Here is a 15,257-nt window from a genome sequence, read left to right on the forward strand (position 1 = left end):
TCAGAAGTGTGCCACCCCCTTGGGAGATGTGGAAACCAGGGCTTGGAGAAGTTCGTCCATTGCCTAAGTGTCACGTCAGCCCTCACATTGCAATCTTGTCTGATCCCAGGCTGCTTCAGAAACCCCACACAGGGAGAGAGTCTCAAGGGAGACATCCAGACTTGTAAAGGCACAGAGCAAATGGCTTCCCTTCCGTTCTGGCCCGGAAGTCCTAAAGTAGTTGGGAGGCAAGGTGGAAGCTCTGTTGATCCGTGGGCAGGGGGGAGGAAATGGGAGGCAAAGAATAGTGGTAATAATAATAGTGGGGCTAATGTGAAAGAGAGTCAAAATGTGTAGGTATAGGAGGTAAGAATCCACGCAGAGCAAGGCTTAGAGGTCATGGACACACTCATGGACGCTACTGACCAAGTTTCAAGTTTCCTGTTTTGCCCAGTCAGATCTTAACGCAGAAATAAAATCACTTCAGTCAAGCGCAGACAACTCTGGACCAACTCTCCTTGCGTGTTAACGTTTGTTCTTTGTCCATTTACATGGACAGTTGAAGTGGGACTTACTTGATTTCTTTAAGTTATCGTCATGATTTTTAAATAGATAATAAGTGCCTCACCTGCCTTTGCAGCCTTGTCTCCTGCCCCACTGCCCACAGCCCCGGATCCTGCTTCTTCTCCTGGACCACCTGCAGTGCACTCAGCCTGCCCCCTCAAGGCCTTTGCCTGGGCTCTGCCTTTGGCCTGGGGTGCCCTTCTGCAGCACTGGCTCTCAGAACGCTTCTCGTCCCTCAAGGCCTGCCTCTGCCCCTGTAAAAGTGGCCCTGGGGTCCCGAGGCAGGCTTTGTCCTTGCCTCTCTGGTCCCACAGCGAAGCAGGAGACCTTTTGTGCAGTGTATCTTGTTCCTCCAAATGATATATTGAGCTGTTTTTATCTCTTCCTTGTACACTAAGTTCCTTACTAGAGGATATTCTTACAGCATGTTAAGGTTAATAAAATGCTTATCCCAAAATATGTGGAGAGAATAGAAGTGATGTTTTCTTCATCCGTATAACCTCACAATGTCTAGACTTCTGGGGGACAAACAAGCACAGTCCAGTGCATGGCCTGTTTACGTGTGTCCACCCACGAAATACCATTCAACTCCTAAAGTGCCTGCCCCATTACGTTGAAATATAAAAGACACACGGCTAGAGCCACTGAAGAAGGAAGGCTGGGTGGGGGCTCTGGGAGCAGCTGGCAGAATTTTGTCTCCATGTTTAAGATGCACAGTTGCGGAGAAGCCACGAGGTGCCTAGTGCTCCTGCCAGGCAGAGGCAGTGTCTCTGGCTGTGTGTGCACTCTGTGCACATCTGTCTTGGTTGATAAGAAACTGCGGTGTAACACAGGTCTTTATGTCATTCCACACAAGGGTGAAAAAGTGGAAGGGCTGCAAGCGCAAGCCCTGTATCCTTGGAGAGCCAAAAAAGACAACCACTTAAATTTTAACAAAAATGATGTCATCACCGTTCTGGAGCAGCAAGACATGTGGTGGTTTGGAGAAGTTCAAGGTCACAAGGGTTGGTTCCCCAAGTCTTACGTGAAACTCATTTCAGGGCCCATCAGGAAAGCTTCAAGGTACTTTATCTGCTTCTATTTGATGAAAAGCATATTAGAAATTGTTTGTGCTAGTTAAGATTCCTTGGTGGGAGCCGCAGGAGTTAGATGTGTGTATGAAGGACGGAAAGGGAGCCTGTTCTCGTGAGCCATGGCTCTTCTGCGTGTCATGCTGGGCACTGGCCTGTCTGAGACTCCCTGGGCTGACTGGGGTATGACTCTTTATGCCCGGTACCCAGTGCAGTGCTGAAGACATGCAAATACTTAAGATCAAGGCGTTTGGGGAGTCAGTGGGGAAATGTGGCATAGAACCCACAAGGTTGTTACTACTTATTCCAACACAGAAGGGTGTCCAGAACCAGCTGGGAGTTCTGGGGGGACACCCCTAGCAGAAATACCCCCATGACATCTGCTAGTCAGTGCTGAAGAGACTGCCATTGAGCTTTTGTGTCCTGTGTAGTCGGGGGAGTAGTGTGGTCGCTCATGCCTCTAGCGCCCTCATTGTACCCCAGCCCCGTTACTGCTGACTGACTGCTACAGCTGTGGTTTTTCACAGCTTTCAAAGAGGAAAGCAGTGTTGTTTGGCGCTCTCAGGTGAGACTTTAAAATGTTCTGTCCTTCCCTTCTTACAGCATCGACACTGGCCCTGCAGAAAGTCCTGCCAGCCTGAAGAGAGTGGCTTCCCCAGCAGCCAAGCCCGCTGTTCCTGGAGAAGGTGAGGCCCTGGGCGTGTTAAGCTCTGTAGGAGGCTGAGCACATTGTGACAGTGGCCATCCAAAACTGGATTCTCTGACTATACCTGGCAGTGAGGGAAGCCCGCTTCACTAAGGGTGGAGTCCTGAGCGTGTGTCAGTCATGGCCTTGCTTCCCCACGTAGCCCTCTTGTCTGATCTGCGTGGACAGTTGTATCACTTTTAAACTGACTGCACACTCCACGGAAGCTCTCAGAACACTGTGAGTGTCGTGGGTACACCCAGCAGAGGCAGATGGCTTCTCTGTGCTGTGTGAATGGCCAAGCTGGATTATTTATGCCTGAAACTTTGGTTGTCAGTATTTACTACACAAGTAATTAATTGCTTTTCCCTCTGATCTTTGTTATATGGCACAGCCTAGATATTATATGCCAGGCTATAGAAAGAGGCATTATTTTAAAGTCTTTAAAGTGACCCAGATCTGTATAATTGAGGCCTCACTGGTCTTCTCCACGCTCACTGCAGTCATTACCAGGTACCCGCTGACTGGACCACCTGAGCTAAGCGTCTGTGTGACAGTGAGCAGGCTCCGTAGTTAGAGATGTCAGCGGAGGTGTGCGGTGGTCTCACCAGTGTCTGGAATCCATATGTGACAATAGAATGTGCTTCATGCGCTGTGGCGAAGCTGCGTTCCTTAGAAACTTGGCCAGTGGAAAATCAAGTTCTTGGAATAACTGCTTCATTGGAGGCAGCACAAATGAAGGGTTACCGCTAGTTCCGACTCCCAGGAACACTAGAACAGTCTTCAGACTTCTTAAAATAATTGCTTAGTTTATAGCCATAGTTACAAAACTTCATCACTACTAAAAAAATTCCAACATTTTCCACATAACTATTATTATTTTTTATTTTTATATGACTGTATTATTATGTTAACTCTATTAGGATAATCATCTTTGTGCATTGCTACTTTCTAAATAATTATTTTAGCACTATTGGAAAAAGGCAAAAATCTTCGATATAGCATGCCTTCAGCCTAATTAAGAGCAAATTTTACCTCTTCCTCAAAACAAGACAACAACAGCAAAATCTTGTGTATTATCTGTCAACGGGTCTCACTAGAGGGGGAAAATTCATATTTTGGCTCTCTCATAGTAATTATGTAATCTCAGTCATGCCTCAACTTCATCTGTGAAGCGGGCATAATAATCACCCTTTTCAGGGGAAATTATTACAGGGATTATGAGGTAAAATGTATACAGCTTTTAGAATGAAAGCCAGTCAATGCCCGCCCCTTTTCTGTTTGCCTCGTGTCCTTGCTGACTGGGAGAGGCAGTTAAAGCGTTCTCATCTGACAGCAGTGTGGAAGAAACACGTACAGAGACTTAAGAAGTAGGGTCACAGCGGAGCCTCACTCACTCTTCCAGTCAGGCAGCAGAGCAGGGGCAGTTCCCACCAAGGTGCTGGCTGTCTGGGCATTAGAAAAGCCGGGAGAGCTTGCTGGCCTCGTGGAAGGAGAGCTTATAGGAGCACACTGGCAGTGGAAATTCTGAGAAAGGCTACTTACAGATTAATGAGCCTCTTGTTAATAATACATTAAACATCATCTCATTTAAACTGTAGATTTCAATTATCCATTTGGATAGGTCAAAGTAGTGGCTTGGAACTGGCCTTTGCCCATCTCTTTAGTGTTTCCTGGAAGGGGAGCTTGCTGGGAGCCCCCTGAATTCTCTCATGGACTCTGGCTTCCCACAGCCTTGCGCAGGATGGGGCGGGGCATGCGAAACCTCGTAGTTCTTGCAGGCCCCTTACGTTTTGCAACATTGCGCTCAGCTAGTGGTCCCACTTCTGAGTTTCCTAAACATTTTGAAAGATATTCCACAATTTTAAATGGACTTAAAGAAGGTGATTTATATATTGGATAATCTGGGAAAGATACAGAATGCCCAGAATCCTGTCAGAAGTGGCCGGATGGGAGTGAGCGGTGAACAGTAGCAGACATGACGGTCAGTGTCCAGAATACTGAGAAATCAAATACGTGCAAGAGTGAAAGGAGGATGCCCTGTTAGAGCTGCGATCTCCGCAGGCGTGCTACGGTTTCTCAGTGTTAACTGTGCAGCTTCACGTTACCAGGGAGGCCCAAGAGCAGCTGGGTGACCGTGGTCAGCTGTGGATCTAGCAGTCCGTGCTGGCTCAAGATCTCTGAGGGAGATCTTTGTGGTTAAGGATGCCCGTTTAGCTCAGACCCTAGTGGTTTGGTTCTGTGCACTTCAGTTTTCATTAGGACAAAGGTGTTCACATTAGTTGGGGAGGAGCTGACAAGACGGCTCGGCAGGTAAAGTGCTTGCAGCCGTGCCTGACAGCCTGCGTGTGATCCCAACTCTACAGTAGAGGGGAGACCCGACTGCTGACCTGCCATCTGCCCTCCAGATGAGCCACAAACAATAAATGTGAAATTGGCCAGTGGAGATCTCTATACCAGTTCCAGCTGCTAGCCAACCTTGCACTCTGCTTTGAAGGGTATTGACTCATGTAAGATATGTTACAATGTAACAATACAGGCTGTCCTGAGAGTAACCTTTATGAAAAACTTGATTTTTATACTACTTTTTAAAAATGTATAAAGGCCTAGGACAAAGTGGATAAAACGTAGAGATAAGAAACATGTACCTCTTTCTGTCAGTCTTCTGTACGTACTGACTAGAATGACTTTGTCCTGAGCCTCAGGGTCAGTTCAAAGCAAAGCAGAGTTCTTAGAGTTACAGGGAGACGTTCCTGTGGATTGCACCTCTCCAGCTGGAGTCCCTAGAGAACACCAGCTCTTACTCCTCGAGACGAAACCACATGAGGAGTAATTGCTAAATGACTGGCTGTTTCCTTGGGTTAGGGAGATGTTACTTGTGTCCTCAATCCCCGCACCTGCTTATGCAGCTTGAGTGACAAGCAGATGTCCAGTAACCAATGCCTACTGTGTAACTCTTAAACAGTCCTCGACCATTTATATACACGGCAATATATGTCTCAGACATTCACTCGGGTATTTAAATAGCAAAAGGCGTATTATTTGATTGATATAAAGGGTGAAGTGTATCTGAAAGTCTGAAATGCAGATATTTGCACGCCAGGAGCCTGCATGTGAGCACGCCCTACCCTGTACATAGCACAAAGTAGGCAATCAATGTTAGCTAAAGCTAAATGAGAAACATTTTTTATTTAAAGAGGTGATGTATCTAAACAGATCATAGATCATTCTTGATGCTCGGTCAGGAGATGTGCAGTGCCTTTGGTCTGTGTTCCTGTGGCTGGATCCTCACAGAGCTTCCTCTCTGCCTACCCTCATGTGTACGGGCAGTGGGGGGGTGGAGCCCAGGTGGCACAGCCCTGTGTTTTAATCTGTGGCTAGTGTTTCTTGAATGGATCTCACCCTGACTTCCTGAATCATAAGTTTGCTTTTGCAAAGCTGTCTAGGATGTCTTTAAACAATCAAGCTCTCTCCGTATCTCAATATTTCTCCAGAATTTATTGCCATGTACACTTACGAGAGTTCTGAGCAAGGAGATTTAACCTTTCAGCAAGGGGATGTGATTTTGGTTACCAAGAAAGATGGTGACTGGTGGACGGGCACGGTGGGCGACAAGTCCGGAGTCTTCCCTTCTAACTATGTGAGGCTTAAAGATTCAGAGGTAAACCCACATTAACTGTTTCCTCTCCCTCTCTCTGTGTGGTGGTTCTCTTGGCGGGGAGTTGATGCTTGACCATGGAACACTGTTGGGTTCTGCAGAGTTCTGGATTGCTATGGTAACTGAAGTGTCTGACTGTGTCCTTTGGTACCATGGAGCAAGCTCTGGCTTCCTCCATACAGAACTCCGGGGTTAAGTGGGACTGCACCAGGGGCTCTCTTCATCGCTCTGTTCCAGTGTGCAGAGTTGACGGTGTTCCTTCCTGTAACCAGTTTATGATCGCTTGATTAGCTCTCCATGGCCATTAGCTTTTAGATGCGCACAGCTGCCCTTGGCTGTAAAAGGTGTTCTGGTTCTGCTCTGTGCTTTGTCTCACAGTACAAAGACATTAAGTTCCAAGAGGTTGGTATGTTTGGGGCGATGCCACTATCCTTAGATATCTGATTGCATAGGATGTGGTCTTGAGTTGGTGCAAACTTAATGAAATGGTTGGGGTTGGAGGGTTTTATAGTGGCCAAGTTCAAGTTAAGGGATGTTCGTGGTATGATTATAGCCTTTTAATAGACCCATAGAAACAAACCAGCAGGAATGAACCTGAGATTTTTAAGGACAGTAAATCCGTAGCTGTTTTCTCTTACCCCTCACATCCCTCGGCACTGAGAGAGAAACTGGCAGGGCCTGTGGAGCTGCATCACTGAGAATAAGCGGGTGGAAAAGGCACTCGTTGTCGCTTAAATGTCAGGCAGGGAGTACGCACCAGCTTCTTCTCTAGGCCCTTGTGCTCCTAGTGGCTTTGGTGAGGAGGGGCCCCGGCGACTTCTGCGTTACACTTGCCACTGGTCTTTCCACTCCAGGAACGATTCTGTGTGCTTTAAAACTGAGTTACAATGCTTGCTGTGGTAGGAGAGCAGCTTGCTAACTTCTGGGCGTTTGTAAGTTTGCCCACCCTCAGGGAACTCCGCGGAAAGAAGCCAGGGAGAAGTCATTTTCCCGTGTCAGACAGCTGGCCTGTGGACTCCCTAGACCTAGAAAGGGAAAATCCAACGCTTCTCTGGGCCGGCAAGTTGGCCTTAGATTATACAGCTGGAATTTCAGGGGTAGGACGCTCCAGTTCCTGCCATGAGATACAAAAACTCTCAAGTGAGGTCACCTTTTGGAACAGGTGGAATACAAAAAGCCATTTGGTTTGCATCTAAACTTATTTTTAATTTATTCATTGACATTTTACTGAAGTTTCCTGTATATGTAGGTAGGTAGGTAGGTAGGTAGGTAGGTAGGTAGGTAGATAGATAGGATAGATAGATAGATAGATAGATAGATAGATAGATAGATAGATAGATAGATAGATAGAGATAGGTATATACAAAGATAGTCTTGATACATATTAAAGTAACATAAGAACAATAAGCTGTTATACTGAAAAATGTAACGGCTGTTTCTTACACTAAATTTTAATAAATCACAGCTTTCTGTCTAAAAGCATCTGAAGCCCTTAAACAGGAACAGCCTGTGCTGGTTTTGAAAGGCCAGCTGACCTGTGAGGAGTTTCCGCCACCGTCGTCAGTTATTAAATTATTGGCTATGGGATAACTACCAGTTAAGATTTTTAGATCAAATATATTCAAATGGCAATAAAAATACAAGGTTTGGTGTGAGAGCAAAGCTTCCTACAAACTTAAAAGGAAACAGTACTCTGGTGGGGACACCAGGCTGGGCCCGTGGGCTGAGGAGCTGCCCTTCCGTCCCTTCCTCCCTGCAGCTTCTCCGAGGGAAGATGCTGGAGCCACCTGACTTGTGGCTGGACAGTGTCTGTTGCTTTCCTCTGCGTGTGGAACATGGGGAATTATTATAAGCCCACGTACGGGAAATAACTGAGTCTTTCATTGCTATTCTTTATTTGATATTTAGGCCATGAAATTAGCAAGAAAATTGATAGTTTATAATTGTGCTCATTAATTAAAGCTCACTAGTTAGAATAAAAATTCATTTCAAACTGTTCCTCTTCAGTTGTCATTTGATTTCAGTGGCCAGAAATATAGCAGCATTGATAAAATGGGTTCCTTGTTGGCATCATGCACATTTTTATCTTTACAGTGACTGCCTTGGTTTATTAAATCCTTCGCTTTATTTCCATTGAAATCCTTAATTTCCTACAAGGGTAGGCACTCAAGGGGAGCATTAATTGACAATAAAGCACTTTGTCACACAGATTAGGTTCTGGCCCCTGTCCTGGCTCTCATGGTCTCTACTGGCTGACTCAGCTGGGTTAAAGTTCCATGGCTATCCGGGAGGAATTCAACCCCAGAGAGTTTCTGGGACACTCAGTAGTTGGGAAAAAAAACATGGTTTGCTTCTACAATTGTGCTTCCAGCATAGAGAGAGAAATGTCGGTGCTCAGACAGTGTGAAATTGGGTAGAAACAGCATGCAGGAGAGCAGTGAGGGGGAAGGGTGGGATCCCTCCTCCCGATGCTGGGTCAGTCCTTAAATCCTAGTGTGAATAGAGCGAGAACATCAGTGCTTTCACGTGTTGAGTCTGGGTGGGGGCGTTGGTGTCTGAGGGAGCCTCCTGTCTAGCCATGCGGAGGTACCGGGAACTGGGAGGGGAGCATCGTCCTCCTGTCATGGGGCCTGATGCTGCATTCGCCCGCATCCAGGGCGTGCCTGAGCCTCCAAGCCTTCAGGACTACATGTTTGCTCTGTCACAGGGTAAAGGCCATCTGTGTGCACCGTCCCCCTGATACACGTGCTCCCGTGCTCCCCCCGAGTGAAAAGAGGGACTTAAGGGCTCTAGTGGGGTTGTGTTGTTAATCATTTTTTTAAGTTGTGCAATCACCTCTTCAGCATGCAAATGAGACCTTCTGCTCTGTTTTAAGGGCTCTGGAACTGCTGGAAAAACAGGGAGTTTAGGAAAAAAACCTGGTAAGTTACAAACCCCAATGCCTGTGTTTCAGCGTCAATGAATGCACCTGGTAGTAGTTCCCAGCCTTGTTTACTGCAGCCAGAAGTCTAAGTAGAGGTGAAGGAACCTCCCTGACAGTGTGTGGGTGGACCCTCCCCTGCTAATTAGTGCCCGTGGCTGTGAAGTGGGGAGTGGCGGGAAGCCATCAGACTGCAGGGTCAGCTGCCTGGGGCATCATCTTGCTGGGTTTGGAAAGCGGATGCCCACGAAGCCCCGGTGGCACCAGTGTTGAGCAGAGTTGCACCGGACAGCGCCACATGGAGGGGTTCATCCATCTAGCATCAGGTGGTTCCCCCGGCAAACACTGGAGGTACAAAATGAAAGGCACGCCTCAGAAGCTAGATTTGTAGTTTATTTAAGCAAAATCACATGTTCTATTAATAGTGGAATGAAAGGGGAGGAAGCAGCTGTGAAATGGCATGGCTGGTCTGGCCCGTCTTCCCAGCCAAGGTCACTGGCGCTATTTTGCTGTCGTATCCTTAGGAAATTATAGGTCTGAATGGGCACTGCTGTGCTAGAGGAGCTACAAGCTCAGCTTCTGTTGGGCTCACATAGTCAGAGCACATAGCTGAATCTGCTCTTTCTGGGAATTGTCTACACTTTCAACATCTGTCCAGTATTTCATACAGTGCTCAGGTGGGCCTCGCTCTACCCTGACACTAGCAAGCTGCTCGGGGATATGGGCTCTTCAGAATCCTAGGGCAGATCGCTGGCCCGTATGCCAGGTCCTTTGAGGAGCAGAGACAGCTGGTGCCAAATAGGACGCTAATTGGGACTGTCTCCAAATGAAAAACTTGGAATCTAGAGCTCGTCCTTGGCATGCCAAAGGAGTGTCCTCACCCCACAGACTCCCCATTCAAGCTCTTGGTTGGAGCCAGACTAGCCATGAGCTGGGCCCCAGGTCTTTTGCCTTCCTGGGTTTTCTGAAGTTCTGAGCAGTCCCTCCCACTGTGGTGGCCAGCCTCAGATTGCAGGACAGAGTAATAGGACTTGTTAAAGGGGCAGGATCTTATTCCTGCACTGGACACAGAGGAACAGTAGATGTTGGAGCTTGGGGCCTCTCCCACCCCTCTCTTTCTGACTTTCTGTGTTTCATTACTCCTTCTTGCCATCCTTTCTGTCCTTTCTACTCTTTCAGGTTCGTTGAGATGAGGGTGAGTGCGGAAGAGTAAACAGTTTGTTCCATATCACTTCCACGTGCAGGCGGCTGCAGCCTCAGTCTCGGCTGTGGTCCTGCCGGGAGTGTTCTCATAGGACCTTTAAGATCCAGGAAACTAGAGCACATTCGCATGCTTTATTTCTATACAGAATTACTATCTTTGATTAAGTTCTCATGACTCTGTTCCTCTTGTAACTTGGAATAAAAAGAAGTTAAACTAATTAATGGCTCTGTGATTCAAACCATAAATGCATGGATAGCTCCTAGAATATGAGCCATGGCTGATTTGACTTGTGTTGGACAGTCCTACGCCATGTGTAAGTGAGCTGCAGCCAGGTTCCTGAGGAAAATCATTTCCCCTACTAGTGTCCAAGCAGAGGGAAACATCCTAGAGATTCAGAGCTGGAGGGAGCAGGCACCTGGCCCTTCATCGGGGTTCATAGTAACTGTGGGATTTGACAGGAAGCATAGGACAGGCGGGATGGAACTTCATGGCAGGGGAGCTGAATGGAGAGGTGTGTTTGCACTGTCTTCCGGGAGAGGCCAAGACGCGGTGCCTCTGGTCCTGGGAGATGGCCGTGTCATCCTAGGGATGCCTTCCCCCGCTCGGACAGCACGCTACAACATTTGATCTTGTTTTTCAGAAATTGCCCAGGTTATTGCTTCCTACACGGCCACTGGTCCCGAGCAGCTCACCCTGGCTCCTGGCCAGCTGATTTTGATCCGGAAAAAGAACCCAGGCGGATGGTGGGAAGGAGAGCTGCAGGTTAGTGTCTCTGTTTATGTAAAAATCTCCGCCCAGGCGCAAATTTGCAAAGTCTCAAGGAACAGTTACTTCACTGCAAAATACTATGAACCCCGATGAAGTGTCATTGTCTGGCCCTGCACCTGCCGAGGGACTCCTGTGTCTCCTGTGTCTGGTTCTCAGAGCCAGGAATGCATCGAGACATCCTTATGTGTCCTCCTGGAACGCAGAAGTAGCGTTTTGTTAGAAGTGGTTTACCACGTGCCAACATGGCGCTGTCCTTCCACACAGACCACATCTGTCCATCATGTTGTTTTCCGTGCGGTGTGTATCCAAGTCGCGTTACTCGTTTCAGCGTTCCAGATGCCTCCTTTAACTCTCACTTCAAGACACAGATATTGTAGAAGGGTTATTATTGTGTGTCATGGTAGAGTAGGATGCTCGTAGGATACCACACTGCTTGTTATTTGAAAGCAGACATGGTAACACAGTTGAGAACTGGGGTACTATCTAGTCAGGTGATTAAATGGCCATCACCAGTGGGGACAAATGGTCAATATTCATGCAAAACGCTACCTCGTAAGGTCACAGCATCCATTCTGTGTCAACAGAATTGCACCAACCGAGTCTAATCCTGAGCAAACAGGTAAGTGCAGAGTGAAGGATATTAAGCTAAATAGCAGGGAAGGATGCACCCTTCAACACATCGGCGACTAAACCTATAGAAAGGGGGTACAAGAGACAGTGACAATATCAGAGTCTCCTCTGGACTCTGTATGAAAGGAAGCCAGGGGAGGGGTGCAGAGGCCAAGCTAGCTCAAATTACTACAGCATTGCTGACTTTCCTAAAGCTCAGTTAGTCTACAGCTCAGTTTTTTCTACTGGGGTTCATTTTTTTTAACACATGCCTGAAATACTGATTTTGAAACACTGATATTACATATTGAAATGTGTTAGGTTAAATAACCATGGTTTGGGGACTAAAGAAATGACTCTGATTAAGACCTGAAATAGGTTTCTGGTACCCACATCAGGCAACTAACAGCCTGTAGTTTTAGCTCCAGGGTATCTGATGACCTCTTCTGGCCTCTTTGGGTACACACACACACACACACACACACACTACAAATAGATTTTTTTAAGAACTGTGATATGAGAACCTGATAGTCAGGTGGTTCAGGAACAAATGACAAGAGAGAGGGTGAGGAGGCTAGGAGGGATGGGGCTAGAAGACACACAGATACCGAGGCAGAGAGGACCCACAGATGGTGGGGCAGCTGGGATAGGCATTAGCGGGGGTCCTCGTAAACAGTGCAGCCACATTCTGTGCTCTGCCATTATCTCCTCATTATCGGGAGTTAAGTGTGCTCCAGCATTACTAGTGAACATGAGACTGGACTCTCCTTGTGTTTCAAACCTCTGGGAGCCCTGGAGCCACCATACACGCATGTCCGCACATAGGAGCAGGTGCACATAAGAGCTGGAGCCACCATACACGCCTGTCCGCACATAAGAGCTGGAGCCACCATACACGCCTGTCCGCACATAGGAGCAGGTGACATAAGAGCTGGAGCCACCATACACGCATGTCCGCACATAGGAGCAGGTGCACATAAGAGCTGGAGCCACCATACACACATGTCCGCACATAGGAGCAGGTGACATAAGAGCTGGAGCCACCATACACACATGTCCGCACATAGGAGCAGGTGCACATAAGACCTGGCCTGCTGACCCTTACACAGGAAATGCCTCGCTCCTGCCCGCCATCTTCTTCTCACTCAGTGAACACCAGTCTGGGACTGCAGGCTCCACCTGGCTTCGCTCCATTGGCATTCCTCCCTTCATGAAGGAGAGTGTGGGCCACAGCTCACCACATAGGCACTCCTTAGTGGCCTGCAAAGGGCTGAGTGCCCAGCAGCTGTCCAGTTAGTATACAGGGGAGGCATACAGTGTTTCTCCTTAGCCTAGCACTGGGGCCTGCTGCATAATGCAGGAGGGCCCCACTTGTGACCTGGTCATTTATAGCAGCGCCCTTGTGAGAACCCGTGTCCCTATAGAATGAGCCCGTGATAACTCTGCCGTCATGATGTGCCCGCAGTCTGCTTATCCCATTAGCCAGTTTTTGTGCGGCTCTGAGCAGGATGGTGTGACAGACAGATAAGTCTGAGACAGGAGACTGGGTGTTGGCCACTGAGTGCAGAGGCCTGGGTGGGGTGGTGAGCGTCCTTGGGGAGGAGAAGGGCTGGCTGCGGCTCCCCAGCCGTGCTTCTCTGCTCACAGCTGTGTCTAGGCCCTTCCCAGTGAGGAAGGAGGACCCATACTGTGCTGAGCTGGACATAGGAGGAAAGAAGTGCTCTCGGCTAGAAGCAAAGCCATAGTCTGTAGCGTGACTGACGGTAGGCTTACACAGGGAGCTGTCTGGTGGGCAGCCAAGATCCTGGCCAGGGACAGCATACTTGTTGAGGAATCCAGCCCTGGCTCCCAGAAATCCGTTCTGCTTGCTGTGAGGAGTAGGGAGCTGCAGTGTTTCTTGCTCTTTCATTGTAGACAGTGTCTCACTGTCGAGCCTTGGCTAGCCTGGAGCTCACCATATAGACCAGCCAGCCCGTGCCTCCCAAGTGTACACTACCACTCCCAGCCTCGACTTGCTTTTAAGGCAGGGTCTCGCTGTGTAGCCCAGGCTGGACTCAGACTTGCAAGTCTCCTGGTCCTGCCTCAGATGCTAGGATTGCAGGCTTGTGCCCCCAGTCCTGGCTCCCATTCTTCTCAGTCCAGCCAGCCATCTCCGTACATCTGTGTCTTGACTGCCGCCTGCCTCTGGTCCATGCGTTCTCCTGCTCAGAGCACTGTCATGACTCCTGCCCTGGGACTATCGTGTCTCTTTTCAAGCTCAATTTAGGCATCTCAAAATCAAGAATAACAACACTGTAGCCTCAGGAGCTGTCCTGTAGACCAAGGCATCTGATGCCCAGGTCTTCTTGAACACTCATGACATTAATCAGAACGTCTGTATTACCTGATGTAGCAGTAGATTGCTAACTAGTTTTCTCTCCTATTTTAGCTTTATGTGTATGAGTATTGCCTAAATGTATGTCTGTGCACCGCTTGTGTGCCTGGTGCCCGTGGAGAACTGGAGTTTCAGACAACTGTAAGGTGCCAGTGGGACTGGGAATTGAACCTTGGTCCTCCAGAAGAGCCAGTGCTCTGAGCCCTAAGCCATCGCTCCAGCCCATAGCTTTCTGTCTTAGCTACATTACAGAATATCCTGAATGTGTGATCTCCATAGTCCAGCTCTGCCCATCAGTGGCTGCTGCAGTTTGGCTGGAGCGGCCATGTTTGAACATGCAGCAGTTTGTATCTCTTTCTATCTCACTCAGTGTGAGTGTTGTACAGTGCCCTGCTACAGAGCAGGTTGTGTGAGAATGATGGGCTCTGTTGTAAAACGTTATTATTTTCTTCTTAGGCTCGAGGAAAAAAGCGCCAGATAGGCTGGTTCCCAGCAAATTATGTCAAACTTCTAAGCCCTGGAACAAGCAAAATCACCCCAACCGAGCTACCCAAGTCTGCAGCGCTGCCGGCAGGTAAGGCGCTTGCGGGTTGTTCCGCTACCACTCAGGTTTCTCATCCAGTGTCTCGTGTGATTGTCACATGTGCTTAGCTCTTATGCTTGCTGGCTCTGACCCACAATCGGTGTGTGACTGGGAATATGTTTTTCAAAAGCTCCAAGCATCTCCGTAGCCTTTTTGTGCTGGGCACTGCAGAACCCTTGTTGGACTCTTGAAGGACTTGGGGATGCTGTGACATTAAAGACAGATTTCTCTCTTGATTTCCTTCCCACTCTTTACCCTGGGATTTGGGCCACTGGGCAAGGCAACAGAAAGGCCCCTAAAATAAAGTTGTGATACCTGCTGGGGAGAGAGGGGGCTCACTGAGTGGGCAGGACGGTGTTGTGTCTTCTCCTAGAGGGCAGGCAATGGCAGAGGGCTGCAGCTGGCTTGTCCGTCTTCTGGTCTAAGACAGTGAGTTAGCTGTGGAAGAGTGGTCTAGACTTGGTGACCCCTGTGGAGATTGTGGACGCTTTGCTCCATCCTCACCTTGAGATTGGATGTCTGTTTTATATGTCCCCTGTGAAACTAGCTTAAACTGATTGTCCTGGCAAGAAATGTCAGGACCTAAAATGTTGTGGCTGAACCCTGATCCCCAACTTGTTCTCTGTGCATGAGCTGAGGCCTTGTGTGGGCAGTAGCGGGGTGGGGTACCATCTGAATCTGCTGTCCCCTGGGAGACTTGGCAGACCCCTCTCCGATCAGCTCCTATCAGCTCCCGTCAGCTTGCAAGCCCCACACCATCTGCAGAAGGATTCTCTTCTCTTAGCTGGAGAGTTTGAGAACCCTGAAGCTGCATATAGGTTGTTGGTTAATAATGAAGATGCC

At 48.3% G+C, this 15,257-nt stretch overlaps 1 protein-coding gene across 4 annotated transcripts in view; it reads left to right on the plus strand.

The window, feature by feature from the left end:
- Positions 1-15,257, plus strand: part of Itsn1 (intersectin 1) — a 173,021-nt gene that overhangs the window by 115,941 nt on the left and 41,823 nt on the right. For 3 of the 4 annotated variants that reach the window (XM_050164745.1, XM_050164742.1, XM_050164743.1), the window contains exons 22-27: positions 1,400-1,605; positions 2,217-2,299; positions 5,793-5,959; positions 8,832-8,877; positions 10,721-10,842; positions 14,288-14,405. In XM_050164745.1, coding sequence (XP_050020702.1) covers positions 1,400-1,605; positions 2,217-2,299; positions 5,793-5,959; positions 8,832-8,877; positions 10,721-10,842; positions 14,288-14,405 — 742 coding nt within the window. The remainder of the gene's footprint in view (positions 1-1,399; positions 1,606-2,216; positions 2,300-5,792; positions 5,960-8,831; positions 8,878-10,720; positions 10,843-14,287; positions 14,406-15,257) is intronic. The other variant, XM_050164744.1, reaches the window with a different exon arrangement.

Source organism: Alexandromys fortis, unplaced genomic scaffold, assembly GCF_014885135.2.
Source record: "Alexandromys fortis isolate MF-2015 unplaced genomic scaffold, M_Fortis_MF-2015_v1.1 scaffold_162, whole genome shotgun sequence".
NCBI classification, from domain to species: Eukaryota; Metazoa; Chordata; class Mammalia; order Rodentia; family Cricetidae; genus Alexandromys; species Alexandromys fortis.